The sequence below is a fragment of the Benincasa hispida genome, chromosome 10, assembly GCF_027475165.1.
Source record: "Benincasa hispida cultivar pf3 chromosome 10, pf3_genome.v1.1, whole genome shotgun sequence".
Taxonomy (NCBI): Eukaryota; Viridiplantae; Streptophyta; class Magnoliopsida; order Cucurbitales; family Cucurbitaceae; genus Benincasa; species Benincasa hispida.
In genome coordinates, this window is record NC_143487.1 from 12,131,319 (window position 1) to 12,145,012 (window position 13,694).

Genomic DNA, 13,694 nt, shown 5'->3' on the forward strand with positions numbered 1-13,694 from the left:
TTAACATTAAAAAAAAAAATGGGGCACTTTTCATCTTGGGCCTTTAAAATAGGTCGATTGTGCAATTCTTCCTTAAAAGATGGGTCTGCCAGATGGATGGTCCTTTTTCCAGGGCGTGAATGAAATTTGTCTTTTGTTGATGTAAGCGCTATGAAATTACCGATTCAACCTGCATATTGAGAGCAAACTTAATCTCGCTTCTTGATCTAGCTTCTTACTTCTCGATCTCGTCTCTTGCTTATGGATCTTGCTTCTCGCTTCTTCAATTTGTTCAGTCATCAACGTTTTCCTCCGAATCTCGATTCTTGATTCTCAATCTCGCTCCTTATAAGAAGAGGGCGGAAGAAGAAAAAAATGCAAAGGAAGTATAAAATGAAGAAAAATGGGGGAAAGAAAGAAAAAAAACACAGAAAAACACAGAAAGAAGAAAGAAGAAGGAAAATGCAGAAAAAAAGAAAGGAAAAGAAGAGAACGCATAAAAGAAGAAAAAAAAGAAGAAAAACACATAAAAAATAAGGCAAAAGTAAGAACAGAAACGTCGGAAAAAAATGAGGAAGGAGAAGAACAAGAAAAATGCAGAAAGAAAGAAAGAAAGAAGAAAAACACAGGAAAAAAATGAAAAAGAAGGATGCACATAATTGGAACAGTAGAAGAAAGAAGGAGGAAGAAGATGGTTTGAGGTTAAAGTGGTCATTTCATGCAAGAGCCAAATTTTACTAGTTTCTAAAAAGAGATTTTTACATAGAAATGTCTTTAAATTTGAACTGAAAATTTTTTCAGGAAAGACTTTTAGTATTATTTTTGGACAAATTTACCATTTTTTAAAATTATTTTTATGATTTTTATATATTTTTCCATATTTACGAAATTTTCGTAATGATAGAGAAATAAATTGTATTTATTATGGGGAGAGAAAATATATTTAATATAATTTTTTTCCTATTTTCAAATGGGGAGCAAAAATGCATTTAATGTATATTTGTTCATTTCAATTGAAGAGAGAAAATGCATTTAACGTTTGATTTTTATATTATGTGATATATTTTATTGTTTGTTTTGAGTATTATTTGTATGTAATATATTCCATTGTTTATTTGGTAAATGTCCAAGGTATTCAGATATGTATGTTCTTCTAATGAGGTATCGCTCGTGTGTCTATAATGTATTCCCTGATATGTCTGATATATATGTCATTCTAATGCAATTTTTATCTGATGGTCTGACTTATTTGAGTTTGTCTATTATAGTTCATTGTTTATTTCGAGCGTGTTTATATTTTACGTTATCATCTCATATATACCAAATTCTAGATTCATGGTTATTCTTAAATATACGTTAGAACATTAAATCTCATTTAAGTAAATTTAACATAAGTTTCTTAGCAGACATTACTAATTCTCAAATAATATGCAAATTCGATTTAAAACCTCATGATTTTCAAATAAACAAAGCTATCTACCACAACATATGAATCACAAATTAACCTAAAGTTCAATATATATATATATATATTGGTGTATATATCATAAAACAGAAAGTCTCAATAAAACATTGAAGGTATATATCACAATATATATCGAAAAATCACCATAAATATCGAAAATGAATATATAAAAAAACCACTAGATATATCGAAAACGAAAAATCACTATATGATACTGTATATAAAAAAACTACAATATGATGGTATATGTCACAGAAAAAAGGAAAAAATAAGAATAGAAATGTCGAGAAAAAAAAGGAGGAAGGAGAAGAAAAAGAAAAATGCAGAAAAAAAAAGAAAGAAAGAAGAAAAAAAAAAAAAAAAGATAAATGCACAAAACTAGAACAGTAGAAGAAAAAAGGAAGAAGATGATTTTGGGTTAAAGTGGTCATTTCATGCCAGAGCCAAATTTCATTGGTTTTTAAAAGGATATTTGTAATACATAGTAGAATAAGAAAAAAAATCTAAAAATATATTACATCTTTAAAATATTTGTAAATATAGATGAGTTGACTAGTCAAACTTTGATTTTTTTTTAAATTTCAAATTTCGTCATTCCTTGTCTTATTTTTTTACACCTTTTTTTGTAGTTTTTTTTTTTATTTTCTTTCTCTTCTTCGATTTTTTCTTTTTCCCTCAATTTTTTCATTTTATTTTCTTTCTCAGTTTTTGCTTCTTCCTCTTTTTTTTTTTTGTTATTTTATTCTTTCCTTAATCCGATTTATGTTTCTTTCTTTTATTCTTTTATTTTCTTTTATTTCCTTCTTTTTCCCTTACTTTTTCTTTCCTTTCATTTCCCTCCTGTTTCCTTTCTTTCTTTCTTTTTTATTTTTCTTTTCTTTCTTCGGTTTTTATTTATTCTTTTATTTATTTTTATTTTCTTTCTTTGGTTCTTGTTTATTCTTTTTTTATTATCATTTTTTTCCCTTTCTCCGATTTTTGCTTCTTCCCTTATTTTTTTTTATTATTTTATTTTATTTTCTTTCTCCGACTTTTTACTTCTTCCCTTTCTTTTTCTTTTTTTAGTTTTTCTTTCATTTGTCCGGTTTTTACTTCCTTTTTTTTCTATTTAATTTTCTTTCCTTTTTTCAGTTTTTGTTTATTCTCTTTCTCTTATTTTTAAAATTTTTCTTTCCTTTATTTGAATTTTTTCTTCTTCCCCCTTTTTTTTTCACAAGAATTATGAAGTTGAGTCCATACGCAGGACTTGAAAGTACTCAATCATAAGTGACTTAACACCAACAAGCCAATCATCAAGTTTGATTATTATAACAAATAATAAATATAAATAGAAAATGAAAGTCTATCAGTGATAGTCACTAATATTTTCTATCATTGATAGCTTAATCTTTGATCATATTTTCGTAGTTAATAGCCACTTATAGAAATCTATCATTGATAGTCAATTTAGTGAATTTAATTAATAAAGTTGAATCTCGAGCTAAAATGTAAGTGAAATGCCTATAAGTTATCACTAATAGCATGTTTATCAGTGATAGAAGCTATCATCGAAAAGAAAAGTGACTTATAAATGTTTAAGAATGACAAAAAAGGGGGCAAAAAGGTATTCAGTGGCTATGATTGATAGAAACTACTACTGATAGCATGTTACCAACGATAGAAGCTAATACTAATAGCATGTTATTGATGATAGAAGCTACCTGATAGCACGTTATCGGTGATAGAAGCTACCACTGATAACACGTTATCGGTGATAGAGAACTATCATTGATAGCATGATATCAGTGAGATCATTGATAGCATCTTATTAGTGATGTTATTAGTGAAAGAAGCTATCATTGATAACCACAATATGAGCAATGTTAGTGATATCAGTGATAAAACTTAGGTGATATTTATATATCGAGTTTCTTTCAAAGGTGATAACCAATTATAGAAGTCTATCATTGATAGCTTTAAGTGTTAATATTTCAAGGTTGATTCTAATTGATGAAAGTTTATAAGTGATAATGACTGATAGTTGTTATCCGTGATAGCCATGATAAAAAATTATTAGTGATAACTACTATGGTAATCAAAGTTGTTGGTCTTCTTTCAAAGTTGATCACTATTTATAAATCTATCATTGATAGCCACTGATAGCCTTAAGTAGTAATATTTCAACATTGATTCCAATTGATGAAAGTGAATCAATGATAGCTACTAATAATTGATAACAAATTAAAAGCTAAAATTTCAAGATTGAAAGCTAATATTTCAAGATTGTATTAATTTTTCTCAAATTGAAAGCTATCGCTGATAGCATCTATCATCTATAGCAATTGATAGAAGCTACCAGTGATAGCTGCCATCAGTGGTTATCACTGATAGCTGCTATCAATGATAGCTTTTAATTTGAGAAAACTGGGAAGAAGCAAACAAAATGGTGGCTATACATGGATTTTTTAGTCTTTTACAATTTTTGATCTATATATACAATTATTTTATCCTTGTACTATGCATTCTATTATTTTGGGCTTGAATTCTATTTATGCAACTATCCCTTTCTAAAAATAGATTTTTACATATAATATCCTCTATAGTCCATATATTTAAAAAAAAATGTCTTTAAATTTGAATTTTTTCCAAAAAAAAAAATAGTATTATTTTTTTTTGACAAATTTAACCTTTTTATTATTATTTTTATGATTTATTTATATATATTTTCATATTTACGAAGTTTCCTTAACGATAGAGATAGAAATTGCATTTATTATTGAGATAGAAAATGCATTTAATATAATTTTTTTTCATTTTCAAATGGGGAGAGAAAATGTATTTAATATATTTTTTTCCATTTTAATTGAAGAGAGAAAATACATTTAACATTTGATTTTTTATATTATGTGATATATTTTATTGTTTGTTTTGAGTACTGTTTGTTTCCATGTAATATATTCCATTGTATATTTGGCATATGTCCAAAGTATTCTGATATATATGTCCAAAGTATTCCGATATATATGTCTTTCTAATTAGGTATTGTTTGTGTGTCTATAATATATTTCCCAATGTTTGATACATATGCCATTATAATGCAATTTTTATATAATGGTTTGACTTATTTGAGTTTGTCTATTATAGTTCATTGTTTATTTTGAGTGTGTTTATATTTTGCGTTATTATCTCATATATACCATATTTTAGATTCATGGTTATTCTTACATAAACGTTAGAACATTAAATCCTATTTACATAAATTTAATGGAAACTCCCTAATGGAAATCGCTAATTATCAATTAATATGACCAATTCAAATTCAATTTAAAATCTCATGCTTTCCAAACAAACGAAGCTATCTGCCACAGCATATAAATCACAAATGAACTTAAAGTTTAACATATATCAATATATATATCATAAAACATAAAATCTCAATAAAAAATTGAATTTATATATCACAGAATATAACAAAAACAAATATATATGTATATCATAGTACATATAAAAAAATCACCGTATATATAGAATATTTGTTTTAAAAAAATGACCCAAAAAATTTTAAAAAATTGTCAAATGACCTTCTGCTGATGTCATAGATGAGTGAAGTTACAAATTTGTCATCTAGATTTATTTTTCTCTTGCTCTTTTCTTCTTCTCTAGCGTGACCTTCGACCTTTTTTTTCTTTCCTTTTTACTTCCTCTTCTTCTTTTCCAGTAGACGAACTCGATGAAAATCTTTTATTCTTTATTCTTGTTTTGCTTATGATGTTTACGACTTCTTCTCTGAACAACTTCAGCAAAACCAAAGTTGATAAAACTAAAGAAAGAGAGAGAGACCGAGACCGAAAAAGAGCAAGATCGAGACCGAGACTGAGACTGAGAGAGAGCGAGACCAAGACCAAGAGCGAGAGAGAGAAAGGGAGATAGAGGGGGAGAGAGAAAGGGAGATAACGCGAGAGAGAGAAAGAGACAAAGAGTGAGAAAGAAAGAGAGAGAGAGCGCGAGAAAGAGACAGAAAGCGGGAAAGAGAGAAAGAGAGAGAGAGTGTGAGAAAGAGAGAAAGGGAGAGAGCGAGAGAATTGGGACGAGAGAGAGCGAGAAAGAGAGAGATAGTGAGAAAGAGAGAAAGAAAGAGAAAGAAAGAAAAAAAGCAAGACCAAGCAAGAGCGAGATACTTTTCTGTGTGTGCGCGAGTGTATTTTGGTAATTTCACCTGAATTTGATATCAGCAAATGGTCATTTGACATTTTTTTTAAAAAAATTGATTCATTTGATATTTTCAACCCAATTTTTGGGTCATCCGTACAAATTCCCCCATATATATCGAAAAAGAAAAATCACCATATGACAGTATATATATATATATATATAAAAGAACACCCTACATATCGTCGTTGACCGTGACCATCCAGAATCCCAACTCGTTGATTTGTCCCATGTTGGATCTGCTTGTCCCATGTCGGAAAAATTACCCCGCATCAGATCTTCTCGCCCCATACTGGAAAAATCATCCCGCGCTAGAAGATGCGTGGATCTGTTCACCCCACATTAGATCTACTCGTTCTACGTCGAAAGATTCACACCACACCATTGATTCACTCCATGTTGTCCGTCTTCCCTCGCCAGTCACCTAACTCACCTTGCAAGAAGGAGACAAGAGAGGGGAACGAGCAACGTTTTGGGCGTGGGTATATATACTTTTTTTTTTTTTTTTTTTGTAAAAATTAAAATTTACAAGACATTGATAAAATCGAGGTTAATTTTCATTTGAGCCCCTAGAAAGGGCCTCTGTGCAATTTTCTCGTTAAAAGATACGGTTATTTTAGCAATTCTTTCCCGTATGCACCGGTGTTGACCTTAACTTAACCCTGGAGTCCTGTAACTTGCTCTTCACTGTTTCACCGCCGACTTGAATGGCGCCGAGATGGAAAGGGAAGGGTTCAGAAGCCAAAGCTCTAGCAGATCCCATGTCCAATATCGTACTTCAGCTTCAATCTTCTCTGACACAGTCGAACGCTCAAGGATTATTATCTGGTTCTGCTGTACTTTATCAAGCCGATGAAGAACAAACCGATCTTCTTAATCGCGCTTGTTTCGGTCGACCAATTCTTACCGCCGAGAAGGACAAGCAATGGTTTCAATTCGGCATGGAAGAGGCTTTTTACTTGCTCTATCATTTGAATTGCCTCAAAATTGTCGATGGACAAGACTGTGAAAAGAATGTTCAAGAGCTTTGGCAGGATATGAAGTCTCAAAAGCCTACATTCCCCGAGTTTTACATCGCTTATCAACATCTTCGATTGAAGAATTGGGTTGTGAGACCTGGATCTCAATACGGGGTTGATTTTGTGGCTTATCGTCACCATCCAGCTCTTGTGCACTCTGAATATGCTGTTCTTGTGTTGTCCGAAGGAGGAGGCAGTAATGAGAATGGGCGATTGAGGGTTTGGTCTGATTTTCTATGCACAATTCGGCTTTGTGGAAGCGTTGCAAAAACGCTGCTAGTTCTTACTGTCAATGATAATGGAAGCGGTTTTGTTTCTCCTTCGTGTTTGGACAGTTACTCCATTGAAGAACGCACAGTTACAAGGTGGAGTCCAGAACAATGCCGTGAAAATCCTGCAAAAGTGTAAAATATACGAAGTAAGATATAATGTACACTCTTTATTTGGTTTCTCTGGATAATTTCTGATTGTTCTTCATGTACATTGAAAAACAATTATCTAAGGCTACATAACAAATCTAGTTTCAGATGGGTTTTGAAGATGATATGGTATCACTATCATGTTCTTCCAATTACTTCAAACTTGAATGCTTTGGGGGTAAGGAATTGCTTAAATACACATATCTTTCAGGAATAACTAGAATTACACAACTAAACAATGTTGAATGTAAAGATCCTCTCGAAGTATATACACTGATAATCACATGTTCCAGATAAAAGATTCGTTGATGTTAGAGAATGGCAAATGCAAAGAGCAAATATTAGAATTAGATTCTAGAAGTGACTACCAACGGTAGGAGTTTGAAATTTGCATGTTAACTTATTGCTAAAGTCAAAAGTTTACTCTAGGTGGAGTGTGTTGAATTTTTTATTTATATTCTTAACATTTGAATAACTATGTAGCAGGGTTGTCAGCTCTCTATGTTCTTTCCCCTTGAAGAATTCATCTCTATTGATTTCTAGGTTTTCCTTCATGTTCCAATTGGAATGTCATAAACAAACTATATAATGATTAAGACAATGTTATTTGTCAGAGACATGTTCCTCCTGCCCTCCTTGGACCACCTATACAAGACTTGTAGCCATAACAGAGTTTCTCCCGGAAATTGCTTCATTTGGCGGATTGGCTAACTCCCAGTTCAAAATATCTCATTAAATAGACTTAGCATCTCCCACTCTCTTGACGGAATCTGCTGTCAAAGATTAAGGACATGTTTAGGAGTGGTTTTAAAATCTTTAAATTCACTTTGCAATATCCAAAATAACTCTGAAACTTGTCTTTAATCAAAATCAATTTATACCGGATTGATTATGTCCTAAACTAAACAAACCCAGATTGAAAATATTAGATAACAGAAAGCACTTATATTCTGTACATGATCAGGCCGTTACTCAAAGTTCTTGCAAAAGAATTTGACTTGCAAGTATTATCATTCTCTTTTACTTAGGAGCGTACACTAATTGAATGACTGGAAAAGTATTGCGTAGAATGGTGGATGTACTTGAAAGAATGATAACTCTGCAAGTTGATAATCTTTTGAAATAGGCCTCTTACTATTGCTAATGCTTTATATACAGCAGTCAAGGTAACCTCTTATGTAGAAGAAGGATTGTGTGCAGAAATGGACAAGATTTTTTAAAAGAATGTAGACGAAGCAAGATTAGGAGGCAGAGGTCTAGTTTAACATATCAAACGCTGCAACACCAGGTACTACTGAGAAATGTTGTTGTCCGTTTTAGTGGAGGCTATTACCGCTATGCCATATTGTCATGGAAGGAAGACCACGTGAGGAATAAATATGGCTAGGAGGATGATCACCTCCATTGTTGTATTATCAATGTTTCTACCACCTAATGGTTCGAATCTTTCAATCCAAATGTTGGGGTGAACTCAAGAAGAAGAAAATTGTCGTATTATCAATGCTAACCAACAATATTTCTTGGGCACTCGAACGAAGCATAGTCAGTTTATATTGTTTATTTATGAGGTGAGATGCCATTTTTTTCTTAAACATGTGAAGAATTATGTATGAGTACGTTCATTGAGGATTTGATGGATGAGTACAACAGGACAATCACAATGTTAGGATTTAAACATGGCCTCTTAGGGACTCTTTGGGGAAGATTGTTTCTTGAGCTATCCATTTATTTCTTTTTTAAAAAAGAAAAACATTCACTCACAAAAGCAAACTAAAACTTCTTATCTTGATGAACAAGCACAGGTGGAACCAATAGGGAAAATTTATTACCTAAATTTGTGATCTAAGCTTTGATTTTGCCCAATCTTACAATTCTATTAGCAACATCATTTTGAAATCTGAGGATATGTTGACAACTGTGGTATAAGAGGAGATAAACAAAGAACCTCACTCAGTATGGACTTAGAGTTGTAAAATTATTGAACTCTCTATTCAACAATCGAAGAGCCTGGGTGATTTATAGTTGAAACCATTCGAATTCCTTTCAAGATCACAGTCATCACTAGTAATGGAACACTGTAATACTGTTCCATCACCATATTGAAACTCTTGTATTTTGAGAGGGATACATTTTATACTTGCTTAGTTTATATATATATATATATATATTAATAAAGAGAATTTTATTACGCCACAGGGCAGGAGAAATTTGAAGATCCTTAGAGATCGAGGTACAAATTCAAATAGGAAACGTGTCCGGCCACTCACAAATAAGCTGATTAGAATGTGCTTATTTTCAAAGCAATTGGAGAGCCTTCTGATTTCCTCGATCCAACATTGAGCATCACCAATAGAGTTTGATTTCTCTAGGATATGTATATGTCGCTTACTTCTATATCGGTTAAGATTGGCAAAATTTTCCACGGACCTTGTCCTGATCGGGAGTAGGAAATCCCTATTTGATTGGGGATTGGATCAAATCAGGGATGGGAGAATATCCTCGTCCCGATTAGGTTGATATATATATATATATATATATTAAACTTTTTACATTTAGCCTAATTAAAAATTAGGTTCAATCTGAGCCCAACTAAAATGTCCAGTCCAAACCAAATAAAATTTTAGGGAAAGATTTAAAAAAAAAAAATCCCATAGAGAAGGGAAATGGGTTCGGATCCGTTTCCTCGACGGGAATCTCCGCCTTCAAGTGGTAGGGATGGGTAAAATCTCCCAATGGAGACGGGAACGGGAAACCCTTCCTGCCTAGTCCCGGTCCTATTACCAACCTTAATATCTATATTAGTTCTTAAACTTACAAAGTCATAATTAAATCTGATTAAAATTTTAAAAGACTTACTAGCTACTAATATGTGCCCTGGGTTGGTTGTTTGTTAGTTTTTTCTTTTCTTTTCTTTCTAGGTGAGTTGCTTTTGGACTCTTAAAAGATCTATTTAATAGAAAATCTCAAATCAGAAATTTAAAAACAAGGGGTTTAATGAAAATAAAGTTATATTTCATATTTTTTTAGACATATGATTTGTAGCAAATTCATAAATTGAATTCTAATTTAAATAATTATTAAAATACGATTAGAAATATAAAATTATTCCATAATTTACACGGTTTGAATAAAAAATTTGAAACTAGTTTTTAAAAATAGAACTTGGGTTGTTTGTCAAACATGATAAAACTGAATTATCTATCAAATATTTTTTGAAATACAATTGAAATAGAAGATTTGAATTGAATTATACTTGATTTGACAAAACTTAAAAGGTCAAAATTATAAAATATAAAATCAAATTTTCTATTTTTTTTTTCAAATCATAGGATCTAATTTTCAATTAACCTAAATTAAAAACTTGCAATCCGACTCAATTTAAAAAAAAAAAAATAATAAAATAAGTAATTTTTGAAATAGAGCGTTGCCGACGTGGCAAATCAGTAGTATTTCAGCGAGTTTGGCTTAGCAAAGAACCCTACAGTATATAAAGGGGGCAAGGAGTCTAGGGTTTCATTTACACAAGGTGCGGCGGCGTTATCCGAATTAGCTTCGTCTCTGCCGGGTTCCGGAGCTCTGCTACTTCAATCTCGCACTTGGAGATCCACTTCTCACACTCACCATGGGGTATGCACTTCATCCACTTTTCTATTTTCTTGCTCTCAATTGATGAATGTTCTAGGGAAGGAAGTATACAATGTAGTCGAGATTCGCATGGCTTAACTGGATCATACGGATTTGAAAGGTCGAGAAACCAGTAGTTACTTTACAGACGGGAATGATTTATATTAGCTTCTTCTTGATGATAAAAAATATAGAACGCCATAGCAATGGTTAAGAAGGATGATGCGCTGTCTAGTTGCTGTACTCTCAATCCGAAGTGTATTGTATTCTGTTATTGTCTTTGATTATTTCAACAACGCGATCTTTTGATAATTTTTGTGTTAGATAATCGTCGATATATATCGTTTTTTTTCACTCAAATTTCCTTATGGTTTTGTTAATATCGTTCCTAGATATAGGAATAACAGTCGTTGTAGCTGATTAAGGTGTAAGATATGGCCGGGCACCTAATATTGATGTGAGCAAGTTGGTGGCTATGATTCTAGTTTGATTTAACGATTTTTTACAACAATAATTGGATTTTGTTTGTTGTTTGACTCAAACAATTGACTTTGTTTCTTTACCACTGGAAGTTTGCTCAGTACAAAGATCCCTGATGGTATGAGTATCCTTATGACAGAGAGAAAATACGATCGGTCTGATTCTAGGTTGCTTTTGGATGTCACAGGTTTAATTGTGATGTTTTAGATATCAATACTTCTCTTACTGCCAAATGTTTTATTAGTTAATAGCTTTAAATCTAGAGAAAAAGTATTTTAAAAAATGAGAAGGTTTAACTTATAAATCAGTATTGTTATAATTATAACATAACAAAGCTCAACTTACAAATGTAATTGGTAGGCCAACTAAAGAGTGGTATAATTTATTACAGAAAAATGTAAAGAAATGTCACCAAATAAATAAGTATTATTAATAAATAATTCTCAAGTCTTTCAAAATGTCAGTATTATTAGGAGTTTTATGAAATATTAAATTTGAATAATTCTTAGAAACTTTTCTATACTGATTAAGAATTCTTAATAACTTTTCATTTCATTGGATTTAATGTAGATAACTTTTCATTAGGTTTATTAAGAATTATTATAATTAAATAAGTCTTTCAAAAGTTATTATTGAGAATTTAGTAAATACTTTTTAAGAATTAGTTGTTATGAAAATGTTAGGAATCAAGGTAGTATTGGCTACCTTTGTCTCACATTGGTTAGAATGACCAATGTGGTACTTAAGTAGCTTGGCTCTCTCACCTCAATAGTTGACTTTTGGTGTGTGGTTCTCCAAGATGCTTAAGTACCTAACAGAAAAGATCTGCCTTACCTAGTTTGTTACATTATTCATCCAAATAAATCAGTATTATTAATAAATCAGGTTTAACTTATAATTATAATTGGTAGGGTGGGGGAATGTTTAACATTATTGCAACTAAATCTCATTTATTTATTTTTAGTCAATCAGTATTCTCTTTGTTAAGTAGTAGTTATATCTTACAGGAAGACAAGGGGAATGGGAGCGGGTCGCAAGTTGAAGTCCCACCGCAGAAGACAAAGGTGGGCTGACAAAGCATACAAGAAATCCCATCTTGGAAACGAGTGGAAGAAACCGTTTGCTGGATCTTCCCATGCAAAAGGCATTGTTCTAGAAAAGATGTAAGATGATTTTATTTGTGTGTGCTTTGTAAGGCCTACTTAGCAAAAATCTTATGTAATTAATAATTTTCTGGTGTATTGTGCAGTGGTATTGAGGCTAAGCAGCCTAACTCTGCTATTAGAAAGTGTGCTAGAGTTCAACTTATTAAGAACGGGAAGAAGATTGCTGCATTCGTCCCAAATGATGGTTGTCTTAACTACATTGAAGAAAATGTAAGTATTTGAAGGAAGCTTGGGATTTTATCACAGGGATTTTGGTTACTCTTGTCGACATTCGTTCATAATGTATGTATTTGCATGAATAGGACGAGGTTCTCATTGCTGGATTTGGTCGAAAAGGACATGCTGTTGGTGATATTCCTGGAGTCAGATTTAAGGTGGTGAAGGTGTCAGGTGTATCTCTGCTGGCTCTCTTCAAGGAAAAGAAGGAGAAGCCAAGGTCTTAAGCTTCTCGGTTTTCCAAGATAAATTATGTCTCTATTTTCTTCAATTCTGGCGTGAGGCAGTTAATGAGCAATTGAGGCTCGCTCTTCCCCTTTGTCACTAGTTAATTTAGATTACTCGGTCGGCTGATAGAAACCTATGCACGCAACCTTTTGTTGAGACTTGATAAAGCATAATTTTCTTTGTAATCAGAACAGGTTTTGTTATGGTCAATTTGAGTGTAATACATCCCCTTCCCTTTCACGTCCAAATGTCAGGAAATTTTGTTTTGGAATGATTCTGTTGATTTTAGTGTGAATGGCTAGCTTTTTCTCTACCATGTTCAATTTTCAGTAAGGATTCTTGAAAACCTTTAAGAACTATTATATGCTATCGATTCTTCTTTGATTTGCGGAGATTATCAAATGGATCATTAAGAATATTATCAATCAATCATTGCTGTCTTGTATTGTTCTTGTCTTGTCTGATCTACAGATATATTATGGTTGCTTGCTCAAGAATACAACCCCTTCATAAGGTATTCATTCAATTACCATTCCTTCCTCCAATATGATGATTTTAAGCATGTTGTAATAGTTCGATTTCTTCATAGGGAAAAAAAAAAGCATTTCTTTTGGTTAAGTATGTTGTAATAGTTCGATTTCGTTATAGAGAAAAAAAAAGCATTTATTTTGGTTAAAAAGCTATGGTCATCCCTTTTAAGATTTCCATTCTTAATACATGTAAACTCTTGTTATAAATCAAGGGTTTCTGCTAGTCATAGTATTCAGTAGGATCATTGGATCAATAAAGCTTTGAGAGTCGAAATGAATTTTGTTCAATGGTAATTGATATGGTTTTTACTATCTTATTATAAATTATATTTGTTTGAAACAGTATTAAGCTGGATCAAACAAAGTTTTGAGAACCAAAA

The 13,694-nt window shown here is 31.9% G+C and overlaps 2 protein-coding genes across 5 annotated transcripts; both read left to right on the plus strand.

Moving 5' to 3' along the window:
* The first annotated feature begins 6,136 nt into the window (after positions 1-6,136).
* On the plus strand, positions 6,137-8,745 carry LOC120087735 (splicing endonuclease 1). 4 transcript variants are annotated; one of them, XM_039044619.2, is made up of 2 exons: positions 6,137-7,069; positions 8,229-8,745. In XM_039044619.2, the coding sequence occupies exon 1, from the start codon at positions 6,340-6,342 to the stop codon at positions 7,057-7,059; it is 720 nt and encodes a 239-aa protein (XP_038900547.1). In that variant the 5' UTR covers positions 6,137-6,339; the 3' UTR covers positions 7,060-7,069; positions 8,229-8,745. The 4 variants fall into 4 exon arrangements, with proteins under 4 accessions (XP_038900547.1, XP_038900548.1, XP_038900550.1 ...); XM_039044620.2 differs by having other exon boundaries at positions 8,232-8,745; XM_039044622.2 differs by lacking the exon at positions 8,229-8,745 and adding an exon at positions 7,685-7,962.
* Positions 8,746-10,443: 1,698 nt separating this feature from the next.
* Positions 10,444-13,100, plus strand: LOC120087732 (small ribosomal subunit protein uS12). The gene is made up of 4 exons (XM_039044615.2): positions 10,444-10,697; positions 12,182-12,337; positions 12,424-12,550; positions 12,643-13,100. Exons 1-4 carry the CDS (start codon positions 10,693-10,695, stop codon positions 12,781-12,783), a joined length of 429 nt encoding a protein of 142 aa, XP_038900543.1. The 5' UTR covers positions 10,444-10,692; the 3' UTR covers positions 12,784-13,100.
* Positions 13,101-13,694: the final 594 nt, after the last annotated feature.